Source organism: Halichoerus grypus, chromosome 15, assembly GCF_964656455.1.
Source record: "Halichoerus grypus chromosome 15, mHalGry1.hap1.1, whole genome shotgun sequence".
NCBI classification, from domain to species: Eukaryota; Metazoa; Chordata; class Mammalia; order Carnivora; family Phocidae; genus Halichoerus; species Halichoerus grypus.
Genome location: NC_135726.1, coordinates 35,534,207 through 35,552,822, shown reverse-complemented (window position 1 = coordinate 35,552,822; position 18,616 = coordinate 35,534,207). Strand labels below are relative to the sequence as shown.

Genomic DNA, 18,616 nt, shown 5'->3' with positions numbered 1-18,616 from the left:
AGGTGGATGAATGGAGAGATAGCAGATGAGTGGACGGATGGATGAGCGGGTGGGTGGATGAAGCCCGGATAGGTGGTTAAGCCGCTTGCCACGATTCTGCAGCCTAGAGTAGTGGGAGTTGGGTCCTGTCTAAGACCTCCCCCACACCCCCGCACCCCAGGTAATTCTGTGGCTGTCACCAACCGCATAGAGCCAGTCATCCTGCCTCCAGTCACTTGTCTTGCTTGCTGTCTTACAGGGTCTTACAGCGCTAGCCAGGGCGTCAATTGCATCCGTGAAGACGTGGCTGCCTACGTCACCAGGAGAGACGGCGGCGTGCCTGCAGACCCCGACAACATTTATCTGACCACAGGAGCCAGTGACGGCATTTCTGTACGTGGGAGGGTGGCTTATTAGGCAGTGCTGTCTCCCGCAGCCTTGGTTTCCCCCCAGAGTGCACACCCGAGGGTCCAGCTGGAGAGGAGCCTTGGGCACTCGAGGCTGCCTGTCTTTCTGGTGGCATTGGCCTTTCTCTCACTTAGTTCATACTGGTGTTCCTCCTCTGCCAGGTGCTGTACCAGGTGCTAGGGAGACCGTGGGAACCAAACAAGCCTGGCCCCTGCTTACACCCTAGTGCTGGACCAGACCAGCATTAATATCACATAAATAAACATCCTACCACAAGCACTCGGTTTCTCTTCTGGGTGAAGAGGACAGAGTGCCGCGGGAGGAGCAGCGGGGGCGGGGGTGGTTGTGGGGAGCACAAAGATTTCACAAAGGATGGCTGAGCAGAGATCTGGAGGATACGTAGGCATGAACAGGGTAGGTAGGGGACAGTGTGTTCTGAACAGAAGGTCAACATGTGCAAGGCTGTGAGCCGGAAAGCGGCTGTGTGTTTGCAGAAGGAGAGTCGGAGTGAATAAGCACATGTAGCAAGGGCCAGAGTTTCCAGAAGTGGGCTAGGGAGGCAACTGGGGCCTGAGTCCTACAGGGCCTTAGTGGCCATGCTGAGGATTTAGGTCATTGTCCTAAGAACAATGTCCACTGAAGGACTTGAAGGTGGGGGGAGTGACAGACGAATCAGGGATTTATGTTAAGATTTAACTTTGGCAGGGAAGGGGCATAATGGATGTGAGCGAGCGTTTAGGAGTTGAGGAAAGAGGTGGCTTGGGCTGGGGGTCAGCTGTGGACGGGGTGAAGAGGGGCTGGTATCAAAGTGTGCTTAGCAGAAGGGCTCTGAAGTCCTGGGTCTGAGGGACCTGCGTTCATCCATTCCCATGGAGCATGCTCCTTCCTGTGCCTAATCAGGGCTGGTGCCTTCAATTCATTCATTTTCCCTCCTCAGGGAGTGTGTGCTGACTCTTCCTTTAATGGGGTTATCTTCGTCTTTTGACCTCCAAGGCTCTTGTTTCTGATGTTTGTTGAGTGCTTTAATCCTTTCCCAAAGCCTTTCCGATGCATTCAGCTTTTACTGGAGCCCATGACGAAACAGGCCCAGTAACCTTAAACCTTAACCTTTGGGATTCTAGTGTTGGGGCTCAGGTCTCCAACCATCGCATCTTCCACTGTGTTCTGCTGTCAAGGCCTCTCTTAATTCCCAGAGAAGCCCACGTACAGGCAGAGGTCCTAGAGCAGCGGAGGGAGGTGTCCTCAAGATTTAGTGAAAAGAATCAAGTTGTTGAGCTTCTGAATCCAGTAGCATTCTTGCAGCAAGGAACTGAGCCTTTGTGTAAGGCGGGAACTCCTCCAGAACAGGGTTTGCAATCAATTACTGCCACCTCCCCCAGTATCCCCACGGGGTTCGTGTGGCCTGGTTTCTCAGGAGTCCTGCAAACCTTCAGCCACACAGCGGTGGAAACAACCGGGTTCAAGCGCCACCTGGTTGTAGAAGATGGGTATTTTATCCTGATTCGACAGTCCCTTCCTTGTTAAGGGTCTGCCCAGCCGTGGGCACCGGTAATTACTAACAAGACAGATTCCTGTCCCTCCTCCCCGCCAGGACATACAGAATGAGCTTAAGGGCCAAGACGGGGCCAGTTTGTGGACTACTGCTTTAAAAGGCCTCTTTGTATAAGCATTGAGTCCTTTAACTACTGTGCTAAGAACTTTAAGGCATTTCATTTTGCTTACTCCTCACAGCAGACCTCGTTTTAAAGATGGGGACCGTGAGACTCAGGGAAGTCAAGCAGCTCACAGGGGCCTGCACCAAAGGCGGGCAGCGGGGTGGCTGGTAAAAGGCTGGGGTTGGGGCCTCCTGGGGAGTCTGCCTGGCAGCCCCCAAAGGGTGGAGATTGGCGGTGTCCCTGGAAGCCGTGACTTCTCTGTTGCAGACAATCCTGAAGATCCTGGTGTCTGGGGGTGGCAAGTCCCGGACCGGCGTGATGATCCCCATCCCACAGTACCCCCTCTACTCGGCTGTCATCTCCGAGCTCGATGCCATCCAGGTGAACTATTACCTAGATGAGGAGAACTGCTGGGCCCTAAATGTGAACGAGCTCCGGCGGGCCTTGCAGGAGGCCAAAGACCACTGTGACCCCAAGGTGCTGTGTATCATCAACCCTGGGAACCCCACAGGTCTGTGCTTCACTTCTTCGCCAGTTTCTTGGGCGGTGGGGGCAGGGCAGCTGGTGTACTACACGTCTGGACACTAAAGAGTTAAATAATGCGACGTTCTCTTTGCTCCCAGTTTCCCAATCCAGTGCCAGATTTGCTAACATAAAGCCATAAAATCGGCCACCAGCCAGGCCAGCTTAGGAGGTGAACAAATGCAGGCTTTTTTTTTTTTTGGACAGGGTTGTATTATTATTAAAACCAGTTTTTTGTTTTGTTTTTTTTTTTTACGTTCTTGCATTTGCAAAGAATCTCCTTGAGGTTATTTACACACAACCTGTCCCCATGAATCACAGGCCTCGTTTTACCTTTACTCCTAGTTGTTTTGCTGAACCAGCTATCAGAATGCTGGTGTGTGCGTTTTTTCTTTGACACAATGTTACTTGTGTACTTTGAGACCTGAGGAGGAAATGCCTTGTTAAAAACAACAGCAAACAAACTGAAAAACCCTGTTTCCAGAAGTTGAAAAGCATTCCTATTTTTACATATTTTTCTTAAAAAAAAAAATGCACAGCCTTCCCTGTTTTGATCTTTCTGGGCCACTGGCTTCATTTGCCCCCAGTGCTATTTGGATGCCGAGAACAAGGGCTCCTCTCTCCTCCTTTGTTGAGATAAATTGGGTCAGGGCCAAAACGAGTTGGAGTTGATTGTGGAATCTGCTTCTTTGGAACATCAAATGATGCTTCAATCAGCTGAAAGCACCACTTGAATTCCTGAGTGCAGAAAATGGGTGCGGCTGGCTGTAACACTCATTTATGTACATCAGCTCCCTGGAGGTAGGGATGCAGAGTCTAACCAGAACGCAGTAGGAAAATGACTACAGCTGGCTTCTCAAACCCGGTTGCACATTAGAATCACAAAGGGAGCTTTTAAAAATGCTAAAGGCAGGGCTGCATGCCAGAATCTCTGGGGATCGGGCCCAGGCATCAATATTCCCTGCGTTGAGGATGAGAACCACCACCCGAGGACGTTGGTTCTCCGACTTTAACTTGTTAAAAAACAAACTGCTGGACCCCACTCCAAGGTACTCTGATGTAATTAGGCCGGGGGTGGGGGGCTTGAGAATTTGTTTTTCTAACGAGCTCCCAGGTGATGCTGATGCTCCTGGTCCCAGCTTGGAGTAGTAGCAGGTCCTATATCTTGGGAAATACTCTGTATGCCTAGTTTCTGTTAGAGGGCTGGTAACTTCTTAGCCAGGCATTTACGTATATCTTCTCGCCTGGCTGTCTGGGAAGAAATATTTGCATCAAAGACTTGACTATTTTAGGTAAAGGGATCATGTGAGTGTATATTAATATGAGTAATTTTTAAAGAGTAACTATATGAGTGGCAGAAGCTGGTTCTGCTTTCTGAGGTCTGAATGTGTGAAATATCAGTCAGGCCTTGGAAGATGGGGGATGAAAAATAGAAACCTACCTGTGATGGCCATGTATCTTGTCTGGACCACACACTGTGAGCACTTTGGCTGAAAGGTGTCAAGATGGATTGGGATAATAAGCCAGGACTCTGAGTTTTAAGACAGAAACCCAGCTCAAGCCTGAAGAGGTTGGGTCCTAGAACTGTAAAGTGCGGGGGTAAAGCGGCACACCTGAGTCAGCAGCATTGTCCTAGGTACCTCCATCCCTTTCCCAGGTCTTGGGTGGAGTCCTCAGGAAGGCTCTGTCCTTGATGTGACCTTCAGCAGCTCCAGCCATGGCCTGCCCACTGAGCAACCTCAGCAGAGAGCCTCGCCCATAGTTTTAAAAAAATTCCAGGCCAGACTCTTTGGCCCAAGTTGGGTCACCTGCCCATCCCTGCACCAGTCAAATCAAGGTTCTGGCCAGGTGTGTGTCCCTTGCCCCTGCTGGAGCGCAAAAAGAGGCAATTCCCGGCAGAACAGCTGAGCTCTGTTACTCGAAGAAGGGAAGGACCCTGAGCAGGCTCAAGTGACAGATTTTCTCATTAGGTTGTGGGAAATTTCCTCTGGCCCAGCCTGTGGTGAGAGGCCTGGAAGACCCCTCTCCAGCCTTCTGTGTCAAAGTCATCCCTTCTGTGAGGTGGTCTCGTGTCTCCCCCTGCTGGGCACAGCTGTGTCCTGGTCCCTTTGACACCACCCACCGCATGTGTCTATCCATCCACTGGCTCTGAGGCATGTTCTGAGTGACTCGCAGGCGCTGGAGAGAAACAAGCTCTGTCCTTGTCCTCAGGTTTGCGCTGCACACCTCAGTGGAATCATGGGCATATCCTGGCTCCACTCCCTCTGCTGAGCGGCAGGCTTTCTGAGGCCCTGGTCCTGACTTAGTTCCTCTTTGCACTCCCGTTGGCATTATGTGCACATGGTTTTGATATTCTTGCTGCTCAGATCTTTGATTGCATTCTAACAGGATAGTTAGTGGGATCAGAGGCAAGCCCAGTAGGGTTTGCTGGCAGGCTCAGCCAGCCCCCTGGGTAGCCACAACCTGTCAGTCTGTGGGAAAGTGGCTGGTTCCTGTAGAATCCAGGGCTGCCGTCCTTCCGGAATCCCAGAACCCTGAGCTTCATAGGAAGCCTGGTTTAGCGCTTGCTTGGCAAGAGAAAAGTTGGACCTTTAGTAAAGGAATTGGTTCATTGCTTAGATAGTTCAAGGCTGAGATCCTGGTTGAATCATACAGTGCTTTTGTGAGACATAGCTAATTTTTTTCCAGACATGTTCTTGATGTTCTCGTACAGAGAAGAACATAGATATTTTTATTTTTAACAAAAAGGTAATATACTCTACGTATTGCTCTGCATCAAGATATATATGTATACATAAATAATGTGCAAAGACAGACACACATACACACAGAGTTATAGGTAATATCCATAGATACACATACGTGCACAGTAAAGAAGCAGCCTTTTTTAAGCAATCAGCAAGCCTGACTGTAGTGGTGTTTCCTGGAGAGTATGGGAGCACCTCTGGCACTGCCCAGAGTAGGGGTCAGGAAACATGGGAGAAAGTTTCCATTTCCACCTTGTAGCATTTGGTCCTTCCCTACCTCAAACCCATGGTATTTCCTGTGAACTGGGAGAGTACTGTTTTGCCCTTTGTACTCATTTCTGTAACACGGGGGGTGGTGGTTTCCACTGCTTGTGTTGAGTCAAGTCCTCAAAGGGAGGGACCTTGAAAGGGAGGACTGCAGTGTGCTCCCGGTCATCAGCAGCGATGCATAGCTCCCACGTGGCGGCTGACAGGAGACACCAGAGCAGGTGCACAGGCTTGTTAATGTAGTGCTTACGTGGCAAATATTTGCCAAGCACCTGCTGAGTACTGGCTTTAAGGATAGCCGATGAGCCATACAGATCTTGTCCCTGCCTCACGGAGCTTGTGAGTGCCTCTCTGGGACATTGTGCGACCTCTCTATCAGCCAGTGTGATTCTCTCCGTTGGCTGCTCTTGGTGTGTGGTAAGGGGTGGGGGAGGCAGAGCTGATTGATTTAACCCCTTCAGTTTTATTTTCCTGCTCTTTAGGACACTGTCCTCTAGCCCAGACAAACATATCCCTCTATACACACACACACACACACACACACACAACACTCTCATAAGAGTAACAAGAAAGTTGAGTGTGAGACACTTCTCCCTCCATGTACGTGGCTTAAATGAGTCAGACAGATGAGGCCAACACTCAGGGGTCCCTAGAGGTTGACTACACCTTATCAGGCACAGCAACTAGGGAGGGTGATCCCTAAGGGTCGTGTGGGAACATAGAACACCTGAGTGATTCTGGGTGGGGTTCTTACTTAGGGACAATTTAAACAGCATTACAAGCTGCATTCTGGTTTTGTTGGGGATTTTTTTAGGTCAGGTACAAAGCAGAAAGTGCATAGAAGATGTGATTCACTTTGCCTGGGAAGAGAAGCTCTTTCTCCTGGCTGATGAGGTAAGAGTTGCTCAGCTCTCTCCTCCGTGGGGAGTGAGGTTGAGCTTTCTCTTCTAGGGGGAGGGAGCCAGACTTGACTCTTCTGTAACCAGAGAGAACTTTCTAGATGTTGGAGGAGTGATTCTAACCAAGGATGAGGATGTTACAACCTATGACACTGTGACCTAAATCATCCCTATATTGGTTTGGATTCTTGGTTATAAATTTCAGGAAGTTAACCCAAACCACTTTAAACTTAAAAGAAAAATTAAAGGATGGTAGGGGTAACAGGTGTGGGGCTAAGTCCAGGGACCCCAGCCCTATCTCTCAGATTCTCTGTCCTTCCACGTTGGCCTCACACACAGCCCTGCTGTCTTCCCAGCCTAGAAAGACCATTTCTTCCTGGTGATTCCTGCAAAAGTCTCAGAATCGAGCCTCATTGGTGCAGCTTGGGTCACACGCCCATTGCTGAACCAATCACTGTGGCCAGTGGTTGCAGTATGCAAATTGACCAGGCCCCAGGCAAGGGGTGAGCTCTCTCCCCTGAGAGCGGGTGTGGGGGGGGGAGCAGTGTTCCTTGAGGGCACGTTGAGGGACTCATTCTCAGGAAGGGAGAGTGGGCTCTGGGTGGGCATAATGCTGCGTTCCTGTGCCTCCTTGTGCTTCTGTGTCTACCAGCCTGTGTGTGTGTGTGTGGGGGGGGAGGGTAGGGAAATCTTAATTTCATGATTGCCGCTCCTTGAAACCCCAGTTCTGGAGCCAAGGCTGCTTGTTCTTTTCCTGCTTTGTAAGGAAGAAACTCAAGGCCTGTCAAATTCTCTTTCCACTTCTTCATTTCTTCCTGATTTCTGGTCAGTGGTAGCTTCTAGCACATTGGTTTCATTTCTTTGCTCACTAGCACCCCCCATACCGCCTGACCCCTGCGCACACACGCACACACACACACGGCTTACCCATCACATTGTTGCCACGATTAGCAGATGGGTCTAAAAATACGTATTGTTTTAATTCCAGTATAGTTAACATACAGGGTTATATTAGTATCAGGTGTTAACAGTCTTCATTTTGGAAGGAGAGATGGGGCAGCAGAGTGACCTGGTGTGCAGACCTCCTCCCCTTCAGGTCTGGGAAGAGGAGAAGGTGGGAGAGGAAGAGAAGGAGGGCTGTGCATAGCTTGTTGAAGGTGGAGCTGGGCTGACCCTCCCGTGGCCCCACAGTGTCCCCGAGAGCCTCCATTTCCCTGATCCCCAACATGAGTGTGAGAAGTTCATCCCCAAGGGCGGAGTGGGGTGCTTGTCTGCTGAGTGTAGACTGTGTGCACAGGAAAGAACAGGGCATGTGTGGACGCTGCTCATGGGTGCAGTCTGTGGAAGGCTGGCAGTGAGATGAACAGAGAAACAGAATGGTTCCGAACGGGGTAGGTGACGTAAAGGGCCAAGAGAGCAACACATTTAGCACTTGAAGTGGGGGGTCAGAGGACAGCTACATGGACTGCTTTCATTATTAGTCTTATGGAAGGAAGTAAACATTCAGGGAGAAAACTGGCTTGGGCAGGTAGGAGTCCTTGACGTCCTCACTGGTCAGATGAAGTAGAAAGGTCTGGAGATTGGGTGGAGGTGAGTGTGGGGGAATGGGAGAAATCAAGTGGGCATCTAGCCCAAAGCCTTTCCTCTTTACTTGTTCTGGAAGGTTCCTTTGGCCTGGCTCATTCCTGGAAGTAGCATCAGAGGTTGGGCTTCATAGCACACAGCCTGAGCCTGAGCACCCATGCCCGCCCTCGGCAGCAGCCTGCATGAGCTCAGGCCTCTTGGGGAATTTGGGTGACTGTGCTTGTCCTGTCCTCTCCCCCAGGTGTACCAGGACAACGTGTACTCTCCAGACTGCAAATTCCACTCCTTTAAGAAGGTGCTTTACGAGATGGGGCCCGAGTACTCCAGCAACGTGGAGCTTGCATCCTTCCACTCTACCTCCAAGGGCTACATGGGCGAGTACGTTGGCGTCCACCTCCCTCCCACTGCCTCCAGTCACCCTGCTGGATGGAGAAGGCTGCCCCTACCTACGGCCTCTGCTGATCCAAGAAACAGGAGACAGGCCATATCCCCCGCCTGGGAGCCCTGTGGTGTGAGGACAGCCCTTGTGCAGAGGCTCATGTAAAATAAGGTCCTGCTTGAAAGAAACCTGACCACGGTAAACGATGCAGATGAAAGCAGGACCTACAACAGCTTCCAACACTAGTGTTTTCTGCCCGCTCTATCACTGCGGCTCCAACACTGAAATCGGAGGGGCCAGGGAAGGCAGGTTGAGTGGACAGATGGCCGTCAGGCCAGGGGACCAAGCTGTATGTGCCCCTCCCCCTAGCACGGGGGCCAGGGAGTCTGCTCCAGTCCTGTACTTGTTCGCTCAGCTAATACTTACGGATGACCTGCTGTGAGTCCTGTACTGACCTCGGCACTGAGGGTACAGCAGGGAGCAAACCACAGCCGTTCCTGCCCTACAGCTAGCTTCTGGTGAAGAGAGAGGGGCAGTAGACAAATGAATAAAATCATGTGTCCGGTGGACAAAAATAGAGAAGAAGTGGGAATGCCAGGTGGTGGGGGCAGGGTCACCGAGGAGGACGGAGGGAGCTAGGCAGGTATCTGAGGGAGAAGCATTCTAAGCGGGAATAGCATGTGCAAAAGCCCTGAGGCATACCTGGAATGTTCAGGGACACGGGGCTGGAAACGAGTGCATGAGGGGGAACGTGGCAGATGTTGAGACCAAAGAAGTCAGAGGCGGCCAGATCACCTGGGCTACTTAGGTTAGTTTTTACTTTTTTTTTTTTTAAAGATTTTATGTATTTATTTGACAGAGACACAGCGAGAGAGGGATCACAAGCAGGGGGAGAGGGAGAGGGAGAAGCAGGCTTCCTGCCGAGCAGGGAGCCCGATGCGGGGCTCGATCCCAGGACCCTGGGACCATGACCTGAGCCGAAGGCAGACGCTTAACAACTGAGCCACCCAGGCGCCCCGGTTAGTTTCTACTTTTACTCAGAGCAGGATGGGATCCATTGGAGGATTAGAGCAAACTCACCTGACTTAGGTTTTACTAACCACTGTCTGGTTACTGTATGGTAGGGGCAGGAACAGAGACTTAAGACAAGAGGCTGTTACAGCCAGGCGAGGTACTGTGGGCCAGGATAGAGATGCGGAGGAGACCCTGGATCCTGATATATTTGAAGGTGGAGTGGACAGGAGTTGCTTGATGGAAAAGATGATTGTGAGAGAGAGGAGTCAAGTTTCATTCGCAAGTTTTTTATTCAAACAACAGGAAGGATGGAGTTGCCATCAGTGGATGAGGAAGGCTGTGGGTGAAGCAGGTTTGGGGAAAAGATTGGGAATTGTTTTTTTGATGTGTTGAATTTGCAGATGCCCATTGGATGTCCAGATAGAGATGGTTGTGTGAGTCCCCAGCTCAGGGCCGAGAGCCAGCTGATTGAAGTTTGGGAGATGCAGTGAATGAGTTGTTAGATCTCTGAGCCGGGACGTACTGCAGGGAGTGAGTGTAGGTAGACACGAGGTCTAAGGACTGGTCTAGGCCCTCACTGCTCAGAAGCTGTGGGAGAAGAGGGGGAAATTGCAAAAGAGGCTGAGAAGGAAAGACTAGGGCATTCATCCCCCCAACACTGGGTGGGGTCTTTCCTGCGCCAGGTGTTAGGATGGGGGAAGGGTCTCCCTTGTTGAGCTGGAGGCTGATGGAACTGTGAAGCTTGGAGAAATATTTTGGCCAGGTGGAGGGAGCTGTACCTTTGGGATGACTGCCCAGCTGGCTTGATTTGATGTGGGCAGGGGTTAATTTATGCTGGTCTTTCTGGTCTGTGGTCCTAGCAGCGCTTTATCTTTGCTAGACTCATGTGCTATGTAGCTCTTTTCTTAAATAAGTCTGTTCTCTATTAACTCATTTTTCAAGCTCGTTTTTATCACATACCTAGCCATCTCTGCATTGTGTTCTTGATTATTCTTTTAATAGTCTCCTGGATGTTGGAATCCTGAGTTACGCCCCACAGTCCTCAGATCCTGATTACCTGAGATCAGATTGCTCTTCTCAATTTGATTTTCTACTCATCAGCCGAGGATTAAGCAGAAAGTTCTTCTTTCAGCCTCTGTTAGGGCAAACCCTTCTGAGATACCAGAATTTATCTTCTTGCCTTGGAAGACCCAGCTGAGAGATGAAATGTGGGAACTTGCCTTTGCTGGTCTGCAGGCTGATACCAGTGGCGTTTTACTGAGTGTCTCGTTGTGTCAGGTGCTCTTGAGGTTGAGGGTGTGGGGTATACAGAGGAAGGTAAGACTAGATTCCTGCCTCAGGGAGTCTGCATTTCTGTAGTCATTAGTCCCAACATTATCAGTCACAGCCCAGAGGAGGAGGCACAGCTCCAGAAAGTGTGACTGCTGGTGCCGAGTCAGTTCTGGAAGGTTTTTTTGTTTTTTTGTTTTTTTAACTCATTGCATATCTCAGCTTACTTTCATGTGACTTGACTCTGTATCAGTCAGGATCCTTCTGGTGATAACTAATGGAAACTCGACTTGAACCGACCTACACCGAAGAGGCTTTTTAAAAAAAAATTAATATGGGTGAAAAGTCTGGGAAGATGTCGATGCGACTCTGTCTCTGATTTCTTGCCTGGTCTCATTGTCTTGCTCAGCTCTGCTCTCCTTTGGGTTGACTTTGTTTTCAGGCAGCAGGAGTTCTGGCAGAAGTCCTCCGGCTGTGCTCATGGCCCCAGGGAATCTGTACCCAGCCCTGGAGCCTGTGCGGGCCCGAGTCATGCACCCCTTTGGAACAGGGGCTGGTGTATTAGCTAGGCCTCAGGCTAAGCTGCTTTAACAAAGAGGCCCCTAAATACAGTGGCTGAAACAAGGTGCCCGTGACATAACAGCCCAAAGGCGGGGGAGGTCAGGACAGGCTGACCTCGAGGTCACTCGCGGACTTGGGCTCTGCCTTGTCCACACGGGGCATCCATCTCCAGCACTGAGCCTGCTGCTCCAGTGTCTCCGTTCCTTAGGAAATGGGAAAAGAGAGAGGATGAGAGAGCATGCTTTTTCCTTGTAAGGAAGCAATGTGGACTTCGCCCATGTCACTGTGTTCACGTCCCATTGGGAAGAACTCGGCCACACCTGGCTGCTCCGTGTTGGGCGTGGGGATGCTTACAGAACATTCTGGCTGACCCGACTGCACGTAGTTGAGGCCGCTCTGTGACCAGTGGGTCCTCCTCCCTTCAACCCTGCAGGTGTGGCTACAGAGGAGGCTACATGGAGGTGATCAACCTGCACCCCGAGATCAAAGGCCAGCTGGTGAAGCTGCTGTCCGTGCGACTGTGCCCGCCAGTGTCCGGGCAGGCTGCCATGGACATCGTCGTGAACCCCCCAGTACCTGGAGAGGAATCCTTCGAGCAGTTCCGCAGGGTGAGTCGCTGTGTCCTGTGGCCCCTCGTGTCACTGCCGCTGCGGGGCCACGAGCATTCACGCTGGACTCGGGGTCACCGTGGCCGGCCTCCCTCCAGATGGCCTCCCGGGGGTGCTCACGGCTCCTCTTGGCCAGAACCACCCCACGAGGGTAGGTGTGAAGATGCGGCTGGGCTGTGGTCTGAGGTGGAAGACGCCTCCCTCTTCCTCACCCGTGAGCCCCACGGGTGGGCGGGTACCCTGAGGGAAGGGCCTCGCGTCCCAAGAACACCTGAGGGGCTTCTGTTACTAAACCGAAGAGGAGGAAGGGATGGGCATGGTATTGACCGGCCATCCTTGCGGCTCGAAGTGATCGTCCCTTTCAACTGCAAGGGACAAAAACCCAACTTTAACCAGTTTAAACAAAAATGTATGGGTCACATAACCAAAAAGTCAGGCCCCTGCTGTTCCAGGCTCACATTATTTTAAATTGTGGTAAAATACACAGGATGTAAAATTTACCATTTTAACCATTTTTAACTGAACAGTTTAGTACATCAAATCCATTCACACTGCTGTGCAGCCATCACCACCATCGATCTCCAGAAACTTTTCCTCATCCCAAACTGAAACTCCGTCCCCATTAAACACTAACTCCCTGTTTCCCTGTCCCCCAGCCCCTGCTAACCTCTCTTCTACTTTCTGTCTCTATGAATAGGACTATTCTAGGTACTTCATCTACGTGGAACCAGACAGTATTTGTCTTTGTGTGACTGGTTTATGTCACTGAGCATAATGCCCCCAAGGTACACCTGAGTCCTAGCATGTGGTAGGATTTGCCTCCTTTTAAAGGCTGAATGATAGTTCCTTGTACGCTTGGACCACGTTTCATTCACTCTCAGGCTACAGCTTTCATCCCCGTTCCAGCAGAAGTCCTGGAAATGTTCACCTCTGAGCCAGTCACTGATTTGCTTTGCCTGGGTCACATGCCTTATGCACACCACACGGATTGAGAGTGGCCTCCCCCCAGATGAAGAGTTTGGGCCAGCTCCTAGATGCATGTTCTAGAGCATTCCAACCAGGGCCGGGTCCATTCAGACTTCTGGGCTGGGACGGGGTTTTCTTGTGTTCAGGAAGGACCTCCTGTACAAGAATAGAAGCCATGAGACAAGCTATGCAGGACCTACCTGTCGCCCAGAACTCCCTGTACTTGCGTGCCCCGGGGCCGTGGGCAGCCTTCTGGGCTGAGCACCCAGGGAAGAAGTTCCTGGAGAGGGATGTGTTTCGCCCACCCCCCTGGTTTGCTGTGTTCGTGCACACATGAGCTCACTTTTCACCAGGCTGCTCCGTTGCCCCCACATTGAAGGGACAGTTTCCAGTGGCTGGAGCCGTTCCATGATGCCCAGAGATACGCTGACTCCTGTGTTTTCTGTGTCTCCTCAGGAGAAAGAGTCTGTCCTGGGTAATCTGGCCAAAAAGGCTAAGCTGACAGAAGACCTGTTTAACCAAGTCCCCGGAATTCATTGCAACCCCTTGCAGGGCGCTATGTACGCCTTTCCTCAGATCTTCATCCCCAGAAAGGCCGTGGAAGCAGCTCAGGTCTGGGGTGCTGGGCGGGGGCGCACTGGGTTCACTTGGAATTGCTGGGTTGGGGGCTGTTTCTTGCCTCGGGGAGCAAAAGTACTGGCTCTGGGGGCTTGGAATTTCGTGGACCCTTCGGCCAGATGGTGCTTATAGCAGAAAGACGGTGAGCTCTCGGAAGCCCAGCCCTGCAGCATGCTGTGGTGAAGGGGCAGAGGTGAGGCCAGCCCCGGGCGAGCAGTGCCGATCTTTGCTCTGAACGCCAGTGTTCAGAAGGCAGGTGCCCCATGCGTGACGTGATGCATTTAAAACTGAAGAGGCCATGACAGCATCTGCTCTGCGCAGTGACTGTCCCAGAGCAGCGCTTGTCCCAGCTGGTGTGGACGCGAAATCACCCCGGGGTCTTGTTGAAATGCCGCTGCCGCTGCAGGAAGTCACATAAGGCCCGGGATTCGTGTGTGCAACGTTTCTAGGCCGTGCCCCAGACCCTCCTTCGAGGATCAAGGGCCAGAGCAGTATTTCTGAAGGTGTTGTCCTCATGCCCCCCCAAACCTCCGTTAAACATTCAGAATCTGGGCCCTCCCCCACTCAGACCTGTTGAGGCCGAATCCCTGGTGCTGGAGGCCGGGCACCCATTTAGCGGGTACCGCAGGTTGTACGAACCGAGGTGTGAGAAGCACTGTGAACAGAGCCCCCGAGGAGCTGTTCTCTGGAAGCCCGCCTGGCGCAGCCCTCAGGGCCTCGTTGTCAGAGGGTTATGCGCTTGGCATATGGGATGCCTGTGGCGCTGCTGCCTGGGTGTGGGTCACAAAGGACAGAGACCCCGGTCCTGGGCGAGGCCGAAGTACCGCAGCCCATGGCCATCCTGAAGTAGCTCTCAGCTTCCTTGCTCCCTGCACCTGCTTCGGCCACGTGCACTGTCCCGCCTCGGTCCTTGCAGGGAGAGAGGGGAGAAGGGCCCCGCCGTGGGAAAGAACCTGCTGCTCCAGTGGTTACTTGCCTTCGAGTTTTCGGTGGTGTGTTTGTACAAAGCCATAAACGAAGCCTAAGTTCTGCTCTGCTCCCACAGGCCCATAAAATGGCCCCGGACATGTTCTACTGCATGAAGCTCCTCGAGGAGACCGGCATCTGCGTCGTACCGGGCAGTGGCTTCGGGCAGAGGGAAGGCACCTACCACTTCAGGTACCTCTGTCTGTCTGTAGCATGGGGCTGGTCCCAGCTTGGTCTTGGAAAACTTGGGGCTTCTTATCACAGAGCACGGGCTGGCTCCAGAGACTGAGATGTGTACAGCCCCACCCCCCTGCCGCAGACCACCCCCCCGTCCTGCTGCAGAGCCGTGCTGAGACCTGGGTCCAGGGAGTCAGGAACACTCTGCGTGGGCCCCAAGGTCATCTCCTTGACCGCTCTTGTCTCCCCCTCCACTGCCTCCATCTGTCACATACCATCTGAAATGTTCAGGTGGGGTTTTCTTTCTTTATTTCCCTGTCCTTTTCCAATCCCATGCGGTAGCATACAGCGTCCAGGTGCTCAGGAGCTCATCCAGAAGCCTGCAGAGACGCTGCATCCGAAACAATGGAAGCAGTTTCACTTTCTGGGACGCACTGCACAGCATGTGCCGGACCCTGCCAGGATGGCAGCCCGGGTTGCTGAGTGAGCGGGAGCAGCTCAGCCGGGGTTTCCCCACCGAGGCCGGTTCTGCTCGGAACAGCACCTTCTCCATGCACAGTGCTCTCACATGTCTCCTGCAGCAGACGCTAAAAAAAGAAATGTCATGAGCTTAGTTAGCACCTGGAGCCAAGTCCTGACTCAGGTCGTGCCCCGGATGGACAATCGTGTGTGTGTGTGTGTGCTCGGCCTCTCCACCCTAGTTAGGTTCATCTTGGCAAGTCATGGCTCATTCAAGAAACCGTTACATCGAGAGGGCTGCCTTTCAGGTGGGGGAGCATACTGGCAGTATTAGAGGAAGGAGTTAGTTACCATGGCAACTGGGGAGCGCCTTTGGAGGGAGAGTTGTGACTGGAGGTTCTCACTCTAAGAGATTTTTATTTTTTATTTTTTTTAAAGATTTTATTTATTTATTTGACAGACCGGTCTGAATGTGGTGCAGGCCTTCTGCCGTAACAGGCGGACCTGTCAGTGAGCTTACTGCTGCCGCCAGCTTACTGCTTTTGGTCCCATGTGTTACTTGGGTAAAAAGTAAATGTATGAATTGGGGTGGGGGTGGTTCAGCGAGTTACAGGTTCTGCCCCGGGCCTGGTGCTTTCGCAGCCTCCCCCTCCCACTGCTTGCCCACGGCTCCTCATCTCCACAACACAGGTGAAGGAAAGAGCTCCTGCTTTCCTTCCTCTCCGCTTTTCCAGAGCGACTTGTGTCCAGGCTGACGCTGTCCTCTTTCCTGACAGAATGACCATCCTCCCTCCAGTGGAGAAGCTGAAGACGGTTCTACAGAAGGTGAAGGACTTTCACATAAAATTCCTGGAGAAGTACGCATGAGGACTGCTCAGACCCAAAGGGAGACCCGCTTGTCAGGCCTTCCTCCTGATGCCCACCCACGCCAGACTGAACTTGCCTTCCCCAGCGACTCTGCCTCAGGCCTCACAAAGGTCACTGGTCGCTTTCGTTGTCATTTTGCCCCAAGAGACTTCTTTCTTTGTGCCTTGATGTTGGGAGCACTTCTCTTCTGAGCAATGTGATTGGGGATATCTCAGAAGTCCTGTTTTTTTGAAGCAACCAAAGTAGAGGGGACTTGCTCAGCACATGTGGCCAGCGTTCTCTGAATCCGTTGTTGTTGCTTTTGGGAAAGGTCCTTTGGGGTTTAAAACAACCAAGGTATGTTGGGCGAGAGATGTTTCAGATCTGAAGAAGTAAGAAAGTGTTGGGAAATGTATGACAGTCGTGGCGAGGACTGGAAATCCTAAACTCACCACCATGATCTGTGAAATAAAACCCTTAGTGGTGTGAAAATCTAGTTCTTCAAACAGGAGAGCCTGGAAGTCCACTGGAGGCTCAGAAAGGGCCCACCATTCTGGCCTGCAGGCAGATGGCCTGTCTCTCAGGCAAGAATGGTGCAGGCGGGGTGGGACTGGATACCAGCCTAGGTTGTGACAGATACTGGGGGCCACGGCCAAGGTCAGCGGGTCCTGCAGGGGAAGAGTGGGTGCGAACCAGGTCTCCACGTGGGAGCACGCAGCAGGTAGAGAGGACTCTGCACATAGAGCAGTAGGTAGTGAGGGCTTCGGGCATGAAGGGTTCTCTTAAGCGTGCTTAGGCTGGGACCCCCGTCTGAGAGGACTCCCTGGACTTCGGGGACGCAGGGTACAGCCCAGCAATATCCCCATCATGTGGAGGGATTCTGCTTGCCGACGTGTGAATCCATCCTGCTGTCAGCCAACAACCGGTCTCTACCAAGGGCTCCATTGAACCTTTACACACATCGCCCCCTGTTGGTGACAGCAGGGATAAGGAAACACTGAAGATGTCCAGATGAGGGAGGGGGCATCCTCAAGGACTTGACCACAGTCAAGCCCTCCCCACCAGCCGCATCCTGTAGTGTCTTGTTGTTTCAAACTGAATTCAGCCCATTTCCTAGCTCATAATTGGTCAAAGTGCCTGGTAGCTTGGCTGCTGTGGACGAGTACATGTAATTGGATTCGAAGTTTATCCAAGTATCTTAATGCCAAGTGTTTCGCCTCCACGTTTGCTGCTGGCTTCCCTCCCAGACTCTGCAGACTGTCCTGGGATATCAGTCCTCTCTCCAGCCGGGGAAGTATCCTCCACCAAGCCTGCCGCTTTCCTGGCATTAGCAAACCTGGGTGGGGGCCTGACCGACACTCCCAAAACGTGGGTGCTCTGGGAAGAGCAGGCTTCTCTGAGAGCCCCCTCCTACCAGTGGCCTTCCTCAGTAGGCAGTGGGGGAAGCCAAGGCCCGCTTAGGAGCCCGGGGACCCAGCAAGTCCCAAATTGGAATCGAAGGAGCTAGAGAGACAAATACGAAGAGGCGTGAGCTTTGAAGGCAGCCTCCTATGCTGTAATCTCTGTGTTGGGCCCATGCAGGGGAAGGCGATAGGAGACTACAGACTGTCCCTACTTCCTAGCATTACAGCCCCTGTGAAGAAAGCTACAATCTCAAGAACAAACGGAACGTTCGGGAACTTTTCCTTAAAAATTGAGAAAATTGCACTTGTGCTTGTTGGATGGTGCATAAAACAGAATGTGTCCCGGAGTCGTGAGGTTTCTGGTGGAGAGGTTACATAGTAGAAGCTAGTCTATTTTTTATATTTTTGTAACAATTGCTTTTTTCATGGGGGGATAAGGGGGCTACTATTTGTAGTCTTAACAAGTCCAGTAGTTTTTTATGAATCTCTTCAGATTATAAATAACACCTAAAAACTTTGCAACGTTTACAAGACTTTTTAAAAAGACGCTGTATGCACTTGGTTTGCTTTTAAAGTAAATAAAAACATAAGGTCAGCTGACTTAGGGAGTTAACTTCATTCAGGGGAGGAACACTGATCGTGATAGATTTGATTTTTTACAGACTCTGTTCCGGTGTCTTGTTTGGGTACCTCCAAAGGAAGTCATTTTGGGTTGCGCTTTAAATCTACACCTGCAAAGTTTTTTGTTGTTCATCTAGATCCACACATGGGGGATGTTGGACTGTACCTTGGGTGGCCCATCACCCCGAACCCCGAGGCCCGACTGGTTGTTGTCCCTGTGTTGTGTGGTTTTGCAGGAAGAGCTGACAGGCCTGCCTGTCCCTGTTTTCCAATTTAGATTCTCATAGGCATCTCCTGGTAAAGGTACTTAATGATAGCTCTGCTGGAAATTTCTATACAATAAAATACATGTTCAAAATGGTGACTGTGTTTAATTTTCCGTATAGTTTACATCTACTCAAGCAGGTATCAGTCTAAACTGAAGCAGATGTCACTAATTGTACATCTTCATTCTTTGTTTTTTGTTTTTAGATTTTATTTATCAGAGAGAGAGAGAGAGACAGAGCAAGCACAAGCGGGGGAGCGGCAGGCAGAGGGAGAAGCAGGCTCCCCACGGAGCAGGGAGCCCGATGCGGGGCTCGATCCCAGGACCCTGGGATCATGACCTGAGCTGAAGGCAGCCGCTTAACCAACTGAGCCACCCAGGCGTCCCTACATCTTTATTTGTA

General features: G+C 51.6%; 1 protein-coding gene across 2 annotated transcripts in view; it reads left to right on the top strand.

Moving 5' to 3' along the window:
- GPT2 (glutamic--pyruvic transaminase 2) overlaps positions 1-18,309 on the top strand; it is a 33,168-nt gene extending 14,859 nt beyond the window's left edge. For both annotated transcript variants that reach the window (XM_036088259.2, XM_078063098.1), the window contains 8 exons: positions 239-372; positions 2,310-2,553; positions 6,393-6,472; positions 8,303-8,439; positions 11,718-11,892; positions 13,315-13,470; positions 14,522-14,634; positions 15,855-18,309. In XM_036088259.2, the coding sequence (XP_035944152.1) occupies positions 239-372; positions 2,310-2,553; positions 6,393-6,472; positions 8,303-8,439; positions 11,718-11,892; positions 13,315-13,470; positions 14,522-14,634; positions 15,855-15,945 (1,130 nt within the window). In that variant the 3' untranslated portion in view covers positions 15,946-18,309. The remainder of the gene's footprint in view (positions 1-238; positions 373-2,309; positions 2,554-6,392; positions 6,473-8,302; positions 8,440-11,717; positions 11,893-13,314; positions 13,471-14,521; positions 14,635-15,854) is intronic.
- Positions 18,310-18,616: the final 307 nt, after the last annotated feature.